The 18,142-nt window shown below is 32.0% G+C and overlaps 1 protein-coding gene across 3 annotated transcripts in view; it reads right to left on the bottom strand.

Moving 5' to 3' along the window:
• LOC129608642 (spectrin beta chain, non-erythrocytic 1) overlaps positions 1–18,142 on the bottom strand; it is a 121,855-nt gene that overhangs the window by 2,636 nt on the left and 101,077 nt on the right. For all 3 annotated transcript variants that reach the window (XM_055520288.1, XM_055520290.1, XM_055520289.1), the window contains 15 exons: positions 12,427–12,800; positions 12,210–12,339; positions 11,950–12,137; positions 11,107–11,886; positions 9,357–11,027; positions 8,738–9,263; positions 8,533–8,672; positions 8,091–8,470; positions 6,945–8,029; positions 6,740–6,885; positions 4,465–6,674; positions 3,127–4,412; positions 678–3,056; positions 258–464; positions 22–193 (listed from right to left, as the gene is read on the bottom strand). In XM_055520288.1, the coding sequence (XP_055376263.1) occupies positions 22–193; positions 258–464; positions 678–3,056; positions 3,127–4,412; positions 4,465–6,674; positions 6,740–6,885; positions 6,945–8,029; positions 8,091–8,470; positions 8,533–8,672; positions 8,738–9,263; positions 9,357–11,027; positions 11,107–11,886; positions 11,950–12,137; positions 12,210–12,339; positions 12,427–12,800 (11,674 nt within the window). The remainder of the gene's footprint in view (positions 1–21; positions 194–257; positions 465–677; positions 3,057–3,126; positions 4,413–4,464; positions 6,675–6,739; positions 6,886–6,944; positions 8,030–8,090; positions 8,471–8,532; positions 8,673–8,737; positions 9,264–9,356; positions 11,028–11,106; positions 11,887–11,949; positions 12,138–12,209; positions 12,340–12,426; positions 12,801–18,142) is intronic.

Genomic DNA, 18,142 nt, shown 5'->3' with positions numbered 1-18,142 from the left:
AAAACTAAATTAATTTTATACCACTTCCACTACTACTTTGACTTCTAAGAGTGACGATATTTTCAGTACTCTGGCGTTGCATAAGTGGAGGCATATATCCACGAGGAGGTATTGGAGGTTTATCAGAATAAGCATTTGAAGCATTTGGTGAGGATGGTTGTTGTTGATGTTGACCAGAACTAGGGGGTAAATTCTTAAAAAAAAAATAGTTCATTAAAAATTATTACCATAAAGCAAATTACAAAAAAAAAACTTACATTATTTTGTTGCATGAGTTGCTGTTGTTTTTGCAAAAAATTCATTTGCGGCGTATTCATACTACCGCCCGACATGCCACTGCCAATTGAATCATTTCTAGAGCTACGTCTTTGTGAATCTGGTGAAGATGTGTGCGAACTAACTGGTGATGAAGTTTCAAGATGATCTTGGATGGGAGATTTTATATCAGGGAAACTAGTTGCTTGCTACAAAAGTATATGAAAATAAATGATTTAAAGCTAAAAAAAAGACAAGCTACAAAATGTGGACAATTTTTTTGAATGAAATTTTAACTGATAAATAATTAGCAATGACAAATCGAATTCAAAATTTTCTTTTATTTTGTTTAAAAATATCTAGTGCTTAAAATTTCTAGTATTTTTCAATAATGACTTTAATATATGTAGGTATGTACTTACTTTAACTGATTCATCGTAACTTAAAAGTTGTAAATTAGGCGGAAGACTAGCATGAAAAGATATTTTCTTAACCCATTCATTCATCAAACTATCAGTAGGGGCTTCAAACAAAAATTCAGCTCCATCTGGCAATTTTAATCGAAACACATGCTTCTTTTTTGTATAATCTTCAGCTCTTTCACATTTAGCATTTAAAATATTAACAGGAGCCGTCGCAGTTTTTTGTTGAATGAAATCATTTTCATCTTTAAAGAAGCATAAAAGTTGGCCGCAAAGAACAGTGTGAAACGTTTTCCAAGATCTGACTGGTGCTTTTTTACCACCCGATTGGAGTTCATGTTTCCGATCTAAAACACCCTGAATTTCAACTGGTGGTAAATCGAAACTTTCTGAATTTCCACCACGTTGATTTTTACGGAAACTTTGCGCTCTACGCCGTGTGGTAAATGATGGAGTCCGTTTCGGTTGTTTTGGAGCTGTTTTCATACTCTCAGCACGTTTAACACTAGCATCTCCTGAACTACGTCTAGTATTTGTAAGTGAAGAAAATACTCCACTGGCACTAGCACTTTGTTGGAGGGGTGATCCAGTATTAGATCCAATCGAAACAGATGTGACAGTTACCATTGGAGTGGAAAAAATCGGGGTTTTTTCTACTCCATTTATTTTCTGCTCATGAAGTTTCTCGGTACGACGTCTTTCTTCATTAAGCCGTAAAAGCTCCCTCTGTTTCAAAGATTCTAATCTTTCTTTCTCTAAACGTTCTTTTTCCAAACGTTTAGCGATTTTTTCTTCTTCCAATTGTTTTCGGAATCTTTGTTCTAACAACGTTATACGCTTTATAGCCTGGAATTTGTCATCTTGCGCTGAAATAGTTTTTTCGAAATCTTGATGACGACGAATCAGGTCTTCAACCTGCTGTATAGATTCTCCTAGTTTTGTTTCCTTCAGAAGAGCTTCTCTGCTTGAAATCCAATTTTCTAAAATTTCAGCATCTTTTAAGAAAATTCTAGTATCCAAATTAAGTTCATAAATTTCTTTCCGTTGTTGTAATGTACGTATCAGAAGCTCCTGTCGTTGATCTAAAATTCTAATTTTATCTTCAATTTCATGAGCTAAGAAATGTTTTTCAGAAATTAATTTTTGCCCATTAGCAGTAAATCGATCAAAAGCTTCATCTCTAGAGCCGATTTCTGCGGTGTGCTCTTTAACACTAGCTAATAAGGCTTCAGCCCCAGCAACAGTTCTCGCCAAATCCGGTGCTGTAATTTTTGCCAACATTTCGTTAATCCAAGCTATTAACTCTCTATATTCATCGAAATATGACTGCAATTGCTCGGTCTGATGAAGCTTGTTTTTACGTAATTCTACTTTCTCAGAAAGATCCTGCCAAGCTTCTACGGTTTCTTCTTTTTTTACTTCAATATGTTCCTTAGCATCAGGATATTGTTCCCCTAACTTCTTCGCTTCTTCTAGTACAGTTTCCACCTGCTTTTTAATTGCTGTGATTTCACTTTCAAATACTGAATGTTTCCTAATTAAAGCTTGTATAGTATCTAAGTCTTGACCATAATCTTGAGACATCAAAGTTGTTTCCTTTTCACTGATTAAAGATATTGTTTCATCAGCTGCTTTATCATATACATGAACCTGTTTTGCTCCAGCTAAAGCTTCTTGCCGAGCATTGACTAGATCTTTAAGCTCTTCCCATAGTTGCTTAGTTTCATCTTTTTTAGTTTTAATAGTTGCCCTATAAGGATTATTTTCTTTTATCAAAGCTTCTCCTTTAGTCAAACAATTTTGTACTCTTTCTTCATTTGCCGACAAATTTGAGACAAAAGACTCAAATGCTAAAATAAGTTGCTCGACGTGTTCTACATCTTCACCATAATCTTCTGAAGCCGTTATGGCCATTTGATCATTTATCCATTCATGTAAATCTTCCGTTTCTCTTAAATATTCATAAAATTTCTTACTTTCAACAAGACGATGCTCTCTTTCACTACTGAATTTAAGCAATTCTTCATAATTACTAGAAACATTTTTATTTTTTTTTTCAATGTTTTCACTATCAAAATGATTTCGTTCTATTAAGCTATTAGCTAATTTATCCACTTTATCAATTGAAGCTTTAAAGGAAATCAGTTCGCGTTGCAATACTTCTAGTTTTCTTTGATACGATATTACAGAAGTTTCATCTTTTCCATAATCTAGCGAAGCCAACATAGGTCTCTTTTCTTTCATCCATGTCTCAGCTTCATTTGCTTCAGCATAAAACATTTGACTTTCAACAGCGTCTAATAAACGGATTCTTCGAATACCACTTAAATCTCTTAAATTTCTTAAGTTTTGTTGTAAACCGTCACATTGTGCTTTGACCTGAAAAATTTTAATAATTTATTCAACTATGATTAGAACAAACTCAACAATGATAAAATGCAATGTTTACCTGATCACTAGCAAAATGGTTTTCTTGTATCATTTGTTGACCTCTTTGAAGCAAAGATATTATTAATGGTTCTTGTGAAACCATTTCAGCTTCCAAGGCTTGGTGCTTTTTCTGAAGTGTTTGAACTGCCATTACACTTGAACCCAAATCTGTTGAGCTAGCAATCACTTGTTTATCTTTAAGCCATTGTAATTCTTCATCTGAATCTCGTAAAAATTGCTGAAGAAGTAATGAATCTTCAAGATTTTCACGTCTAATGGCTAGCGGCTCATGCAGTGTATTATATCGCTTGATTAAAGTCATTGCACGCTCGTGGATTTCATCTTTCAAGAAATGATTCGCTTGGAAGAATTTTTCATCACTTTGCTTTATTTGATCACATAATTCATTATGATGTTGTACATCGGACTCCAGTCTTTCATGTTTTTTTAGCAAATGATTGACTGCAGCCAAGTCTTTACCATAGTCTTCACTAGATAAATGTGATTCAACTTCATCCATCCAGTTATTAAATTCATCTAAACTACGATTGAATTTCAATGCTTCATAGGCTTGTTGTAGTTTGTCACGTTTTTCCTTTGAAGCAATTTGTAGTTTCGTCCAGTCCGTTTCTAAAGCTTCCAAATTTTCAGTTATCTCAGTTTTCGCATAATGATCTGCTTTTATCAATGCTTCACCTTCGCATATTACATCGTTTACCCGGGGTGAATTAGTTATTAATTCTGCATCGAAAGCTGAATGTTTTTGCAGCTTGCTCTGAAGATTTGTGGGGTCTCGATAATTTTCGTCTACTGCAGTTTGCATTTTTTGTACGATCCATCTCTCTATTTCATATAAACTGCGCAGGAATTGTTGATGTTGCTTTGATTGATTTAATTTTTGCTTTCTTTCTGCCGATAATTCTAAAAGTTTTCTCTTCCGTTCCAAAATGGATTTTAGACGCATTCTAATTTGCATTGCATCTACTGGGTCACTTTCAAGAATGGAAACAGCAAATTTTTCCAGCTGCTCAACATTATCTGAATCTAATAATTTTTCAAACGCTTCGTGTTTCTTTATTAACCGTTCAACAGCATTATATGAATCTCCCAAATCGTCATTATTGAGAAAGGCTTCTTTATTACCTAGCCAAGTCTCCACTTGTTCAGCTTGCGATTTGAAAAGCTGAAGCTGATGAGCATCTTTAAGTTGTTTTGCCCTATCATTCCAAGCTTCATGAACAGTATTATGCAAAGCCTCAAGAATTTGTAAGTAATGGACAACTTCATCAGTTTGTTTTGTAAGATCTAAAATTAAATTATTAAATTTTATATTTTTTGAATAATTAAACCAATATACCATTTGTAGACTCATTTGCAGCAACTAGGCTTTCACCATAGCTTTTCAAGTCACCGAAAGCTTTTTCTCTGCCATCAATTTCAGCTTTTCGTTCCTGGTGTAACTCCAACTGTGATTCACATTCAGAAATCGTTGCAGGATTTGGGGCAGAATTCATTTTCTTTATGATATCATTTACCCATAGTTCCATTTCCTTAACATTAGATACAAATTTATGAACTTTATATGCATCGTTGAGAATTTCTCTTCGCTTTACGCTTAGGTTCTGTAAGTTACTCCAAGATTTCTTAACTTCATCCATTTTTCTTTCAATATCAGCTTGCCTGGGAGAATATCTCTTTTTCAATATGATGGCTTCTTGTTCATGCTCGTTTATTTTGTTTTTCACAGCAGTCATATCCCGCTCAAGTGCATCTTCTCGTCTTATTAAAGTTTCAACGGCAGTAAGATCTCGACCAGTATCATTAGACGCCATTGAGACCGCCTTTTCGTTTATGCGTTCCGAAGTATCATCTACATCTCTATTAAAAACATGTATTTCGTAGGCTCCAGCTAAAAGAGCTCGATAAGCATTTAAGGCTACTTGTAACTCCTTCCATTTATTGTTAAAGTCATGACGCCGTTTATCAACGCTTTTGGTTTCGTTGGGAACCTGTCCTTGAGTGATCAGTTTATCAGCTAATACATTTATTTGCTTCAGACGTTGATCATCTACCCTCATATCAGAGTCTACATCGTCTAATTTACGTCTCAAAGCATTACAATGCTCTAAATCTTTGCCAGAATCGTTCGCTTGAATCATCATTTCTTTATCGCGAATCCAAGCTTCTATCTTGTCGAGTAAGCTATTAAATTCTAATATATCTTGGGCTTCTTCAAGCCCTCTTCCACGTTGGTTTAGTTCATGAATTAGAGATTTCCATGCGCTCACAACTTTTTCAATAGCTTGTTTTATTTCAGGAGCTGACTCGTGTTTTTTGTTAATTAAAATCAGACCTGTATCTTGAATTTCTTTTATACGACCTTGATTTGCAGACACCTCTGCTTGAAAAGCTTGTTGTTTTTGTAATTTTTTTATCTTTTCTTCTAGGTTGGCGCCTTCAGAATAATTTGCAGCGTCAGCTTCCATTTTTTTTCTTTTCTCCGAAATCCATGATTCAGCATCAGCACAATCACGAAGAAACTGTGCATATAAAAGTGCGTCTTCGAGCTTTCTCTTGCGAATATCACACAATTCTTTCACTTTTTGCCTTCTTACTAAAACTTCATTGAGACGTTTCTGAATATTCGGGCTGTCATAGTGATGTTGTTCTATCAATTTTCTTCCATGCTCTTGCAAGAGAGCGACCTTTTCATCTTGAGTTTGAATAACACGTTCAAACTCATCATGTTTTTTGATTTGATTTTGCACATCTTCAACAGTTTGACCAAAGTCTGAGCTAGATAATGCCGCCTGTTGTGTACTTGACAAGTTATCAATTTGCTTGGCATCCCGCAAAAAGCAAAACAAGTCAATTTTTTGTTCCAATAAAATTTTCTTTCTTTGCCAAGCCGCATGTAGTTTTTGTCGTTCTTCCAGCATTGCATTACATTTGTCTTCTACTTCGGCAGCTGCATAATGGCCTGTCTGCACCATTGAATCACTTAGTTCATTTAAATAACGGAATTTTTCTTCTCTTGCCTCGATTTCGCCATAAATAGCATCATGTTGAATTTTTAGAGCTGTTGCTCCAGGTGCATCACTTACATGCTCTTCAGCTTGGAGGGCAGCCCTTAAGTTAGAAGACCACGACATAATATCTCTAACTTCGGTAAGGAATGTTTGTAAATCGTAGCTTGCAGCTAAGCGATCTGCTCTTGCGGTGGATCTTTCTTTCAGATCGTTCCAAGCCGTAACAACTTTTTCTTGCTGTTGTGCAATAGCACTACCATTTGAAGGATATTTTGCCTGAAGGCGAACAGAATCCTCAACCAAAACTTGAAGTTGGGCTTCTAGAGCAACCAAATCATTTTCAAATCCTTCATGTTTTCTATATAATGCTAATGCAGAATTTAGATCTTTCCCCAATTCGGAGGAGAGGGCCGCGTTCTTATCTTGAATTCGGAATAAAGCTTCAGCTACATCTCTATGGAATCTATGTATTTCACCTGCAGCGTGAAGTTTTTGTTCGCGTTGATTGAGAAACTTAAGTAGATTTTCCCACGCGTTTCTAAATTAATTTTAAAAATAAGTAGGGTATATATATATACATACTTTAACAAGTTAAGTTAATACCTAAGCTGATCCTGTCTTTTCTCTACTTGATTTATATAAGGACTATCTGTTTCACTCAATTTCTTAGCTAATATTTCACACTGATCGACACGATCTGCACCTACCTCCACACTGTGTTTTAAATCATCAAATTTATTTTGAAGAAGCTGAAAATAAATATATTGATAAAATTTTCCATTTTACAACGTAATAACACAAAATTTACTTGCAAATGTTCATAATCCTGTCCATAATCTTCTGAAGATGCTGTTTGTTCTTGTTCTTTGATCCATTGCTCGACTTCATCAGATTCAATGAAATATTCATGCATGTATAAGCTCTGCATTAGGTTCATTTGTCTTTGATTAGCTAATTTTTGTAACGATTTTAACATCTTTTCAATTAGCTGTTGTTTAGCAGCTAATACCTTACTATCTGGAAAAGATGCAGATACCATGGACGCGCAATTATGTCCCATTTCGGAAACAATGCCAGAATATGTATCTAACTCTAGCTCAATAGCTTTATGTTTTGTTAATAATTTTGTAGCAGAATCGCGATCACGGCCATAATCTGTCGAACGCAAAACATTATTACGCTCTCCGAGCCAGGTTTCTATTTCGCCTGCTTCTGACATATATTGTTGAGATTTAAGCGACATCTCAAGTTTTTTACCTCTGTCAATAGCACTTTCATTTAGTTCATCCCAGCTGTCTTGTAATTTTTTGCACAAAAGCTCAACATTTTTCTTTTCGGGATGTTTTTGATCTATTAGTGCCTGACCGCTTTGCAGAGCGCGATTTATCATAGGCTGATGACCTTTAATTTCCGCCTCTAATTTTTTATGTTTTTTAAATAAACTTTGAGCTTGATGAAGATTTTGCCCAATCTCTTTCGAAGTAGCTGCCGGAGTATGATCGTTAATCCATTGTAACTCTGCATCTAACTCGAAGACGAATTTGTGATAATTCAGGGACTCTTCAAGTTCAGCACGACGCTTTTCTAAAGGACCACGTAGAAGCTTGAAACGATTTTGGATTTCTTTCGTCTCATCTTTTATGTTTTTGGCATTGAAATGACCTTCATGAGCCATTTCTTCTCCAGAAGAGACCAGTTCTTCTATTTTTGCTTGCCATAGTGCAATTTCAGATTCAAGAACATGATGCTTGTTTATAAGATCTTTGCAACTACGAAGATCACTCCCTACATCTTTACTTCTGAGAGCAATAGTTAACTCTTCCGCTTTCTTTTTAGCATCGTCAATTGAACGATTATGTTCACGTTGTAAAACTGCCTGCTCTAATTTACGTCCTAAAAATGTTTTTGTTTTATGTATATTGTGTGTGTTTTAAAAGTGTTTTATATATTCTACCTTTGTCTTCCGATATTAGAAGAAGATCTTTCCATTTCTTATTCAAATCTTTGGTGACTTTTTCAACTTCTGGAACTCGATTTTTAGCCAATATTAATGCTTCTGCATCCTTATTAATATTTCTTAGTTGACCTTCGTTAGCTCTAAGTTCTCTTTCAAATGCCTTATGTTTCTGCAATTTTCTTGGCAAATTTGTAAGATCCCTATAGCTTTCATCACTAGCAATTCGAATTTTATCATTAAGCCAAGCATCTAAATCTTCAGCCTCAGCCATAAACTTTTGAAAATCTTTTGAAGCTTGAAGGGACCTTTTTCTGTCAAAAGCACGATCTTTCACATTTGTTCGCTTTCCCAATACCTGTCCACGTCTTTCACCAATGCTACAAGTTAATTTTTTCCACAAATATTATAAAATCAACTTTCAATTACAAATGAAACTTACTATGGCGAATCATAATGGTTATTTACGATTAATTTGTCAGCATGATCAGAAAATCCTTTCAAAATTTTATCTTGCGCCATAAGACTGTTTTCAAAATCAATATGTCTTTTAAATATAGCCTCAACTTCATCTAAGGAATTCTAAACAAGTACAATAGTTAAAGGTTAAATAAGCATATACAACTATAATTGTTATTTGTCTTTACCCCTAAAGTATCATATTCCAAAAACGATTCGTGCCCTTTAGTTGTCGCATCTATTTTATCAGCTTCCCTGTTAAAAATTTGCAACTCGACGCATTGTTGAAGCCATTTTTGTTTTTCTATCCAACCACGATTTATGGCTTCCTTTTCGGCTTTCAGACGATCCATAACTTTTTGAACATCAGCTAAGTTAGAGTTTCCATCACTTAATTGTTCTCCTAAATTAATGATTTCTACAAAATCATTATCATGTGCTTTTATGTCATCACCAAGTTCATTATGGTTTTTCAATAATTTAGTAGCTGTTTCTACATCTCTGGCTGAATCATCAGCATTTAGTTGATCTTTTACAGAGTCTATCCAAGCAAGTAGAGTTTTAGAACTATTATTAAATATTTGTTGACCTACAGCATTTTCTATTCTTATTTTAAGTTCTGTAGCTTTTCCATGAATTTGTTTCCACATTTCCTGTACTTCCTGTTGTCGTGCTGTAACATTGGCTCTTTCTGAAGGATATGCATTTTTTACTCTAAAAATATAAGTTATTTTATTCAAAAAGTTATTTGCTTTTAATTTAGTATTATTATTATTTTTTGTTTTACTTCTTCTAAGCTATACTTACGAATTTCCTAAAAATTGAACTCTATTCACTTTTTCTTCAACCGGAGCAAGTTCTCTTTCTAAATTCTGATGTCTTCTTTGTAAAGCTTGAACTGTTTTTAAGTCAGGACTTATTACTGCTGTGTCTAATTGTAGCATTTTTTCGCTCATCCATACTTTAGCTTCATCACAAGTTCTATTGAACAACTCAACACTTGATGCTCCTTCTAAGCTTTTTTCTTTTTGAGCTTTAGCTGCATTTAACCGCTGCCATATTTGATGGATTTGTTTTTGTCTCGCTTTGATTTTATCCATTTGAGAATGCCCCTGACGTGTAAATTTATCTACGGCTTTATCAATTTCTTCAATACGTTTCGATGCGGCTGACAGATCGGTAAGGAATTTTTCAAATTTTTTTCTCGCATTGTCAACTTTATCAGCATCATCAGCTTTTATGAATTTTTCCTTTTCCTTCATCCACTTTTCAAAATCATCGCATTCTCTATAAAAGGCAAAAAGACGAATAGAATCTTCAAGGAGAGCGTGGCGCTTTTGGGCCATATCCTGAAGCTGGTCATACGTTTGATTAATTCGTTTCTGTCTTTTTTCTACGCTATCAGCATTCTCATTTATACCACTTGTTGAAGTTTGTCGTTTGACTAATGGTTTGATTTGAGCAATGCTGGCCGGTTTTATACGTTTAACAGGAACTGTTTGGCGGACTAGTATGGTTTTCTTAACTTTTTGAATAACTTTAACTTTTTCAGCTTTTGGCACAATGCAAGGTACTTGCCTTGCTTCAATTTCTCGAACATAATTAGCCGGTACAAATCCTTCAACACCGGTTTCCTTTCGAACACACCACCAATCTGCATTCGTTTTATTTTTCAAAACCATAACTTCTCCTTTTTCCATTTTCATCCCCTGTCCGTCAAAAGAATACATTGCTTTGACATGAGGTAACAGCTTCAGTTCTGTAACCTTTCTGTGTTCCAATCTCTCGACAGCTTCTTCTTCCCAAACTTCCTTCGGTACCAAACGCGTTTCGTTCACCCATTCCTCTTGTTCCATTTCAGGTACAGGTTCAGGTTCTGCTGATAATTCAAGTGTACATATTCCGGCTTTTATTAATTTCTCAGCTTGTTGATTCAAATTCAAAATATCTCCAGAATATGCGTTTAGCTCCCCTTGCAAATCACGATGTCTTTGTAATAAAGCTTGAGCTGAAGGTTCATCAGATCCATAATCGTTGGAATTTACTAACGCCATTTTTTCATTTAACCAGGATTCGGCTTCATTAGCGTCAGTATAAAATTGATATGCTTCAGCTGCATCATCTAATTGACGTTTCCGTAATTCAACCAAATCTTCCAAGGCTTTCCAATGTTCGGCTAAAGAATCTATCCTAGACTTAACTTCTGGCGATCTGGGGTGCTTATCATTAATTAATTTTTTACCAGTGTCAGCCATCTGAAGAGATTTAGGTTTACGTACTTTGATTTCATCTTCTAATGCTTTATGTTTTTGTTGTAGAGACAACACTGCGCGTAAATCTTTTGCTGTTATTCCAGTTTTACATATTCGTTGCTTATCAACCAACCATCCTTCTTCGTTGTCGTAATCTTCCAAAAATTGATAAAAATGTCTTGCTTCTTCTAATCGGGCCCTTCTTTTTGCGCATAGTGCCTGCAAACTTTAAATAAAAAAAAAAAAAATTGGTGAAAAAAATTTTGGATTTAAAAAGTAAAGCGAAAAGGAATTCCAAAACTTACATTTCATAAGCCTTATGTAATTCGTCTAAACGTTGCATCAATAACGGAACATCTTTTTGATCTGAATCTTTGTAAGCCTGTGCTTGCCTGTCGTATAATTTAATACTTTTACCTAATGCATTGACATGTAATTCAAGCAATGAATGTTCCTGTAAAAGACCTTCAACACCTAATAAATGTGGGCCAACATCTTCAGAAGAAAATTGTGTTTGCATTTCCCTAATAGATTCCAACGTGGTTGCAATTTCTCTAAGTAAATTCATTAAATTACTCATTAAAGACAAATTTTTTTTATGATTTTCCAAAAGCTCCAATAATTTACGCCATTTTTCCATTACTTCCTCTTCTCGTTTTTTAACACGTTCCTTATCATGATAATTTTCTTTTTCTAATTCATTAGCCATCGCCGTTAAATCATTAAATCGTTCAACACGCGCTAAAATATCAGCTGAAATAGCTTCATGCTTTTTAAGAGTTGCATCAACTTGTCTTAAATATCTTGGATCAGATAAAACCTGTATCATTTCTTTTAAGTAACCCTCACGAAGAACAGATTTTTTTTCAAATTTATAATTTAATTGTTCTAATTTTTCTTGCCTTAACAATTCTTCTCTTAATGCCACTTCTCGACTATGTTCAGCGTATTCTAAAAGTTGCCAAGCTTTTTCTATATCATTTACTAACTGTCCATCTTGTGGGGTATATTGTGGTTGATTAAGTGACTTTAATAATGTGTTTATAGTAAAATATAAAGCTTCGATTTCACTTCGTTCCTTATATCTAAAATTAAAAATACATTTATTACAAAGTATTGAAAATTATTTTAGAATAGAAAAAATTTACTTGGGCGGTTTTTCATTTGTACGGTATTTTGTAAAAGCTAACAATTCTTTTTGGATTCCCTCCAACGAATTTGGAAAATCTCGTTTTTTTAATTCCATCGTTTTTGTTCTTATCCAACTCAATAGACTCGTCGTTAATCTCTCATATTGAGCTTTCTTTTTATCAGCATCCATTAATTGCCCAACAATCTATTTAAAAAATATAAAATGTATACATTTTCAAAAAAATAATTGAACTTTTTTTGTTAAGGAAATTTTTACATTGGCTATACGTTTCCCACTTTTTTGTTCATTTTTCATGCGGGCAAATGTGTGATAATATGAAGCAACATAAGTTAAAATTGATTTTTCATCCGGTCTAACTGTGTCTACATCTTCAGCATCTAATAATCTTTATAAAAAAAAAAGCAATAATTAGATACATACATATATTTAAAAATCTACAACAACAAAGATGCATTTTAAAAAAAACATTTACCTTGGTATACCTAAATCGCTATTTGCTGTATCAAATGCATGATTTAAATTATCTATATTTTTTTGATGTAATAGACTATTGTATTCAAACAAATCTGGTCGATGTGAATGTATTAATGCATTAAATCCTAAACCAGAACGCCATGATGATGTAAAATCTTGTATATTAACACCAGGATAACCATGTGTTTTACGTTGACACCAAAGTAATAATGCATCTTTAGCAGAACGTTTTTCTGATGATTCATTTTCCTCATCCACATCGATTTCAATTTCTTGAATTTGAAATCGTAAAATAATTGTCCATATTAGACCTAAGATTAATCTTTTATTGCCGTCTACAATATCTTCAGCACCAATTGATTCTAATCGAACCTATATATATGTACATATTCATATGTATATAAATGAAATTGCAATAAAATCGGTTAGTGAATTAGGATAATTATATATGTAAGTATGTATAAAACAATATTATAAATTCAGTCAACTGAGTAATTATTGTAATTTTAAAATTATAATATTTTAATTATAATAAGGAATGAGTTCAGAAATTATTTAAAACTAAATTATTATAAAGAAATATTAAAAAGTACTTTTTTAGTTTTCAAATTTGTTTTTCTATGAAATCTATAAAAAGTACGAATACTATTTTTAAATTTACGTACGTGTTTTAAAGTACGTATTTTTAAATTTTAATTCTATGTGACGTTCTTTCAAAGCAAAATGATCTATTACCCGATCATAAAAATTATTTGTTTGTTTTAAATTTTGAAGCAATTGCTTTTCTATGAAAATTAAAGCTAAATTTGAAAGACTCGATTCGGAGGTGTTGTTCCTTAAAAAAGTTTTTATTCGTTTTAAACACGAAGGTGATTTTTCTTCTGATGCTTTTGAAATCGGAAGAGTTAACGTTAACTTTAATAATTTAAAAAATTCAGAAAATGACGTTTCTAAATCGGTTTCAATTAAAAACTGAACAAATTCTTGAATATTTCTTTTTATTTGGAAATGACTATCTTCAAAAACTATTTTTAGTTCAGCTTTCAAAACTGCAATATCAAAAAAACCTGGATAAGATTTGTCTAAATTATATATAATATTTTCTGGAAAATTTTTCTCAAATTCTGCATATTTGGTAGTATCTGAAAGTTTCAAAAATTCAAATAGAGATAAAAAACAAAACCTATTGTCTAGCTCAAGAAGTATTTGATCAATTATATGATTTAATAATTCAAAACAAAGTTCTTTACTTGAAATTTTTGTATCTTCCTTACTAATTCCCAAACTTTCTAAATTTTCCTTTTCATTTACGTTATTCCAGAATTCGTCAAAATTGGTAGAAATTGCTTTTATATCGTTTTTAAAATTATTTATCAGCTCAATGCAATATTCGACATTAAATAATTTGGATTGCAATTTTTTAAATAAAACATCAGTATACGGCAAAAATATATTGAAAAAATAAAGTAAAACAATAAATTTTTTGTCATTCAAACTATGCGATAAACCCTTTGACAAAACAATTGTATTACTATCCCATTCGTTTTCATTATCAATAATAAGCTCGAAAAAAGTTTTTAAATCTTGTTTTAAATCAAAAATCATTTGCACAATTCGACCGTTGTTTTCCCATTGAATTCGATCGCCTAATGAAAGATTGTTTTGCACAATATTTTTAAAAGCATCAAACCTTTTTGATGATTGGCTAAAGAAATTGGAAAAGCTTTGTAAACTTCTAAAAAAACTTGCACAATCTTTTATATTTGAAGTGCAATTAGAAATAACAAGATTAAGTTGATCAGCAATGCAATGAATAAAATGCGCATGCGGAATAATTTCTTTAATTTTTTTTTGAAGACAAATTGTATTACCTGAAATAACGGGTGTACTGTCGTAACTTTGGCAAACTAATTTATATAAAACTTTTTCGTGTTTCAAAAATGAAACAATGAAATCAAATAAACCTTGAGCTGATCTACCTAGAGAAACATCAAGAAAGGAAATAAATCTTTCCACTACAATACCGTCGTTCTTAACGTACCTAAACATAACCGCTAATTGTGATTTTTCAGAAACATCACTAGTTGAATTTATCAACAACGCTACATAATTAGAATGTTCGCACTCTTTACGGATTTCTTCTTTCAAAATGGAAGCAATAGAACAAATTAAATCATTTTGAACATCGCTTGACAAGCCAGAAAAAACTGTAGTGCTGTCAAGATGATTTCTAAGCAACGGATTATAATTCGCTAATAAATTTACTAACTCCGCATAATTACCTCTATTTAAAGAATCTGGAGATTCGTTACCTCCTCGAAATGGTAATTTCTGACAACACAAAAAACATGTTACATCAATAAAACATTTCATTATAGCACGATTTTTTTTAACTCTTTCATTATGATTTGTAATGTTTATTAAACGTGCAGAATCAGATAATTTTTTTGTCTGAGTATTATCACCAAAACATTTGAGAGCAATAATTGCCCGCAAATGTGAAGCACTCTCTTTATGTTTTTTAGCTACTTTCAAAAAATTATTCATATCGCCAAAACCTACAGTATTCCAAGCAGTGTTTTCTAAACTAAATAAAAGACATGGCCAACAATAAAGTTTATTGGTATTAGAGCAACCGGTTAACCAAGTAAAACTTTTATAATGCAGAACAGAAAAATTTCGAATACACCGTCGTGTAGTTGTTTGAATCGTTAGCACTGGAGTTATGCGACCATTTTTTATAATCTTTTTTTTCTCATCGAAGTTTCTAGAAGAGAAATTTCTTTCTAATAAATTTTCTATAACGCAATTACACGCACTCATATTTCGATTTTCTATTATGTATACACAAAATTTACTTCTGTAACTTCAACTTTTTCACTTCACTTTAAATTTTATAATTTTTATATTTTATTCACTTTCACTATAATCTCACTTTTATTCACTAATAATCTAATAATTCATTAATTTTAATTTAATATTTTAAACTGATGACACTTTTCACACTAAATACATTATGATTGATACAATATCGTATATTGAGAAGAATAGCGGGCAAAGTTAAAAATATAATTTTTCGCTTCCCAGCATTTAGTGTTTATATAGTAGTTTTTGAAACATAACCCCAAATTATTAACATAGGTTATAAAATGTGGATAGAACTTTCATACAGGAAAACTAACAAATGTGCTCTAATCAGTATTATTTTGATGAGCAAAAGTTTAATACTAAAGAGTAAACGAGTAATTAAAGCGAGTTTTGCATGTAACTTTAATATGCCGAATGTATACATAACATGTAACTATATGCTTAGTATACACATTCAAAAAAGAGAATGCATACATTTGTTTCATTATATTTGTATTGTAATTTTTAAGTAACCAATACCAAACATAACAACAAAAGAATAAAAAATAGGAATGTTTGATACAACAGTGAACAGAGAAAAAAAAGAATGCATACATTGAACTGATTATTCTCTCAATTTTGTTCTTGGCATTTTTCCAGGGTTGCCATCAATCGAAAAAAAATTAACCAATTTTCTTCAAAAGTTACCAACCATAATTGCATATAAAAGTCTTCGAAATGGGTTTAAACATTTTCTTCATCAAACTTGTAAACTCGATATATAAAAATTTCATTTTTGTCAAATAATTTTATTGCTAGAATTGGTTGCGATCAAATGTTGTAGCTGAATCAAGAAGACTCAATTGAAATTAATATAAGGATATTTAAAAAAAATTTAGACATCTCACTTGTTAAATATCTTTCTTATTGTAAGCTTAATGTTTCCTTTTTGTGGTATATACATTCAGTAATAGTTGAACACGAAACAAATAGCCAAAATGAATTTTGAAAACTGAATTTTGATTCTAAAATATATTATTGCATGTATACACATATCTGAAAACGAAACTTTTTGGTTAAGCGTCGGTTATGACGAAATCTATCTTTAAACGAAAAAACATTTAATAAATTAGTGTGAAGGAAAACTGCACTTTATTAACAACTTTTTTTTGTTTTGCAGCAAAGGAAATATTTTGGTATGCCAAATGGCAACCTTGATTATCACTATTCTTCTTTGCTATTCTCTTCTTATATTTGGTTTGGAGTGTAGAAAATAATGAGCAATTTAAATTCATTCCTCATTTCATATAAAAACAAAGTATGAAGCATCTACTAAGTGTAAGTATAATCCATAGTACACATATATGTATGTATATATATAGTAGTAGTAAATATGTAATTTCTTTTTACTATATTTTCCAATATAAAAAATAATTCACACAGCCATTTGTTTAGGTTCGCCGTCATACAAAAATTCTTGTAGTTAAAGCAGTTCAAATCTACATCTTAATCAAACCCTAAAGCATTTTTATATCTTAAAGGATTTTACCAAATTTTTTCGATTTGGACTTTTATTTGAATTCCGATCACTCTGCTGTCATGTCATATTAAGCTTTAATGAGAAAGTACCTAACAAACGGGCTTTAAATATGATGTTGCTACAAATATAAATCTTAATGCTGAACTGCAGACTAGAGATCAATTAGATTCTGAAATAGAAAATTTTGTTAAATTGATACGGAAAGCAGCTTGGAAAGGTACAAGGTTCTCTGAAATCAAACCTGTATCAAATAATTGTCCTAATGCTATAACTGATTTAATAATTTAACTTTTTAAATCTTTTAAATATTTAACAAAAAGAAGGACTAGACGTAAATGACATGAGTCTCGTCACCAACAAAACTATCAACAAAAATACAAATATTTTAATCAATATTTTAATCAATATCAAACGAAAACTATAAAAAGGGCTTATCGGCAAAGAAAAAGACGAATTATTCGTAGTGGAAAGCAACGAAGAGTACTAAGAAACCGATAAAGCAAATCTCTCACTGAAAAAAAAGATGCCTCATGGGCAAAAAACAATGTGGATAAAGCTGAATTATTTGCTGATCACTTGGAAGGAATTTTTGAACCAAATGAATTAAATGAAAATAAATCTGTACATGTCAACTTCACAAACAAAAATTTACCAAACCCGCCACAATTGAATTTGTATGGTGCTAGAGTATCAATCCAAAACACAACGAAATACCTAAGTATGACATTAAATGTCAAGCTCAGCGTGTAAATATTGAGAGCTTTAAAGTTATAGGGTAGAGGATTGTAAAATTGCTGCAACCGCATTGCCGTGACTTTCATTGAATGCAGACACAAAAACACGATGATTTAGTGACTTTTCTGCTAGATATAGCGGAAAAGTCACTAAACCAGCATTACCGTATATAATTGTTGTACTACACACATAAAATTTTATGAATAAAAACATACAAATATTATTGTGTACAATAAAAACAGTAACAAAATCATAAAAACAAAAAAAAACAAAAATAATAAACAACTCATTCTAGGTTGGAGTATTTTAGAAGTCAATGGATACAAAAAAAAAAGAAAAAACAAAAAAATAAAAATAAAACAAGCCATCAAGGTATCAAGGTTACATTTTTGTGCTTATGATTTAAACTTTTCTTACTTCACTACCGACTTAACACAACTCTCAACTTTTTTTTTGTTTTTCTGTTTCGTTAGATCTGCTTTTTATTTTTGCTTTTATTTACTCTACAAACATAATGTACGTATGAACGTATATATTAATACTATATACCACGAAATACGATAATAATATTTACATTTATATTTACTTTTGT

Source organism: Condylostylus longicornis, unplaced genomic scaffold, assembly GCF_029603195.1.
Source record: "Condylostylus longicornis isolate FDR11 unplaced genomic scaffold, ASM2960319v2 ptg000033l, whole genome shotgun sequence".
NCBI classification, from domain to species: domain Eukaryota; kingdom Metazoa; phylum Arthropoda; class Insecta; order Diptera; family Dolichopodidae; genus Condylostylus; species Condylostylus longicornis.
This window is presented reverse-complemented; position numbering and strand designations above follow the sequence as displayed.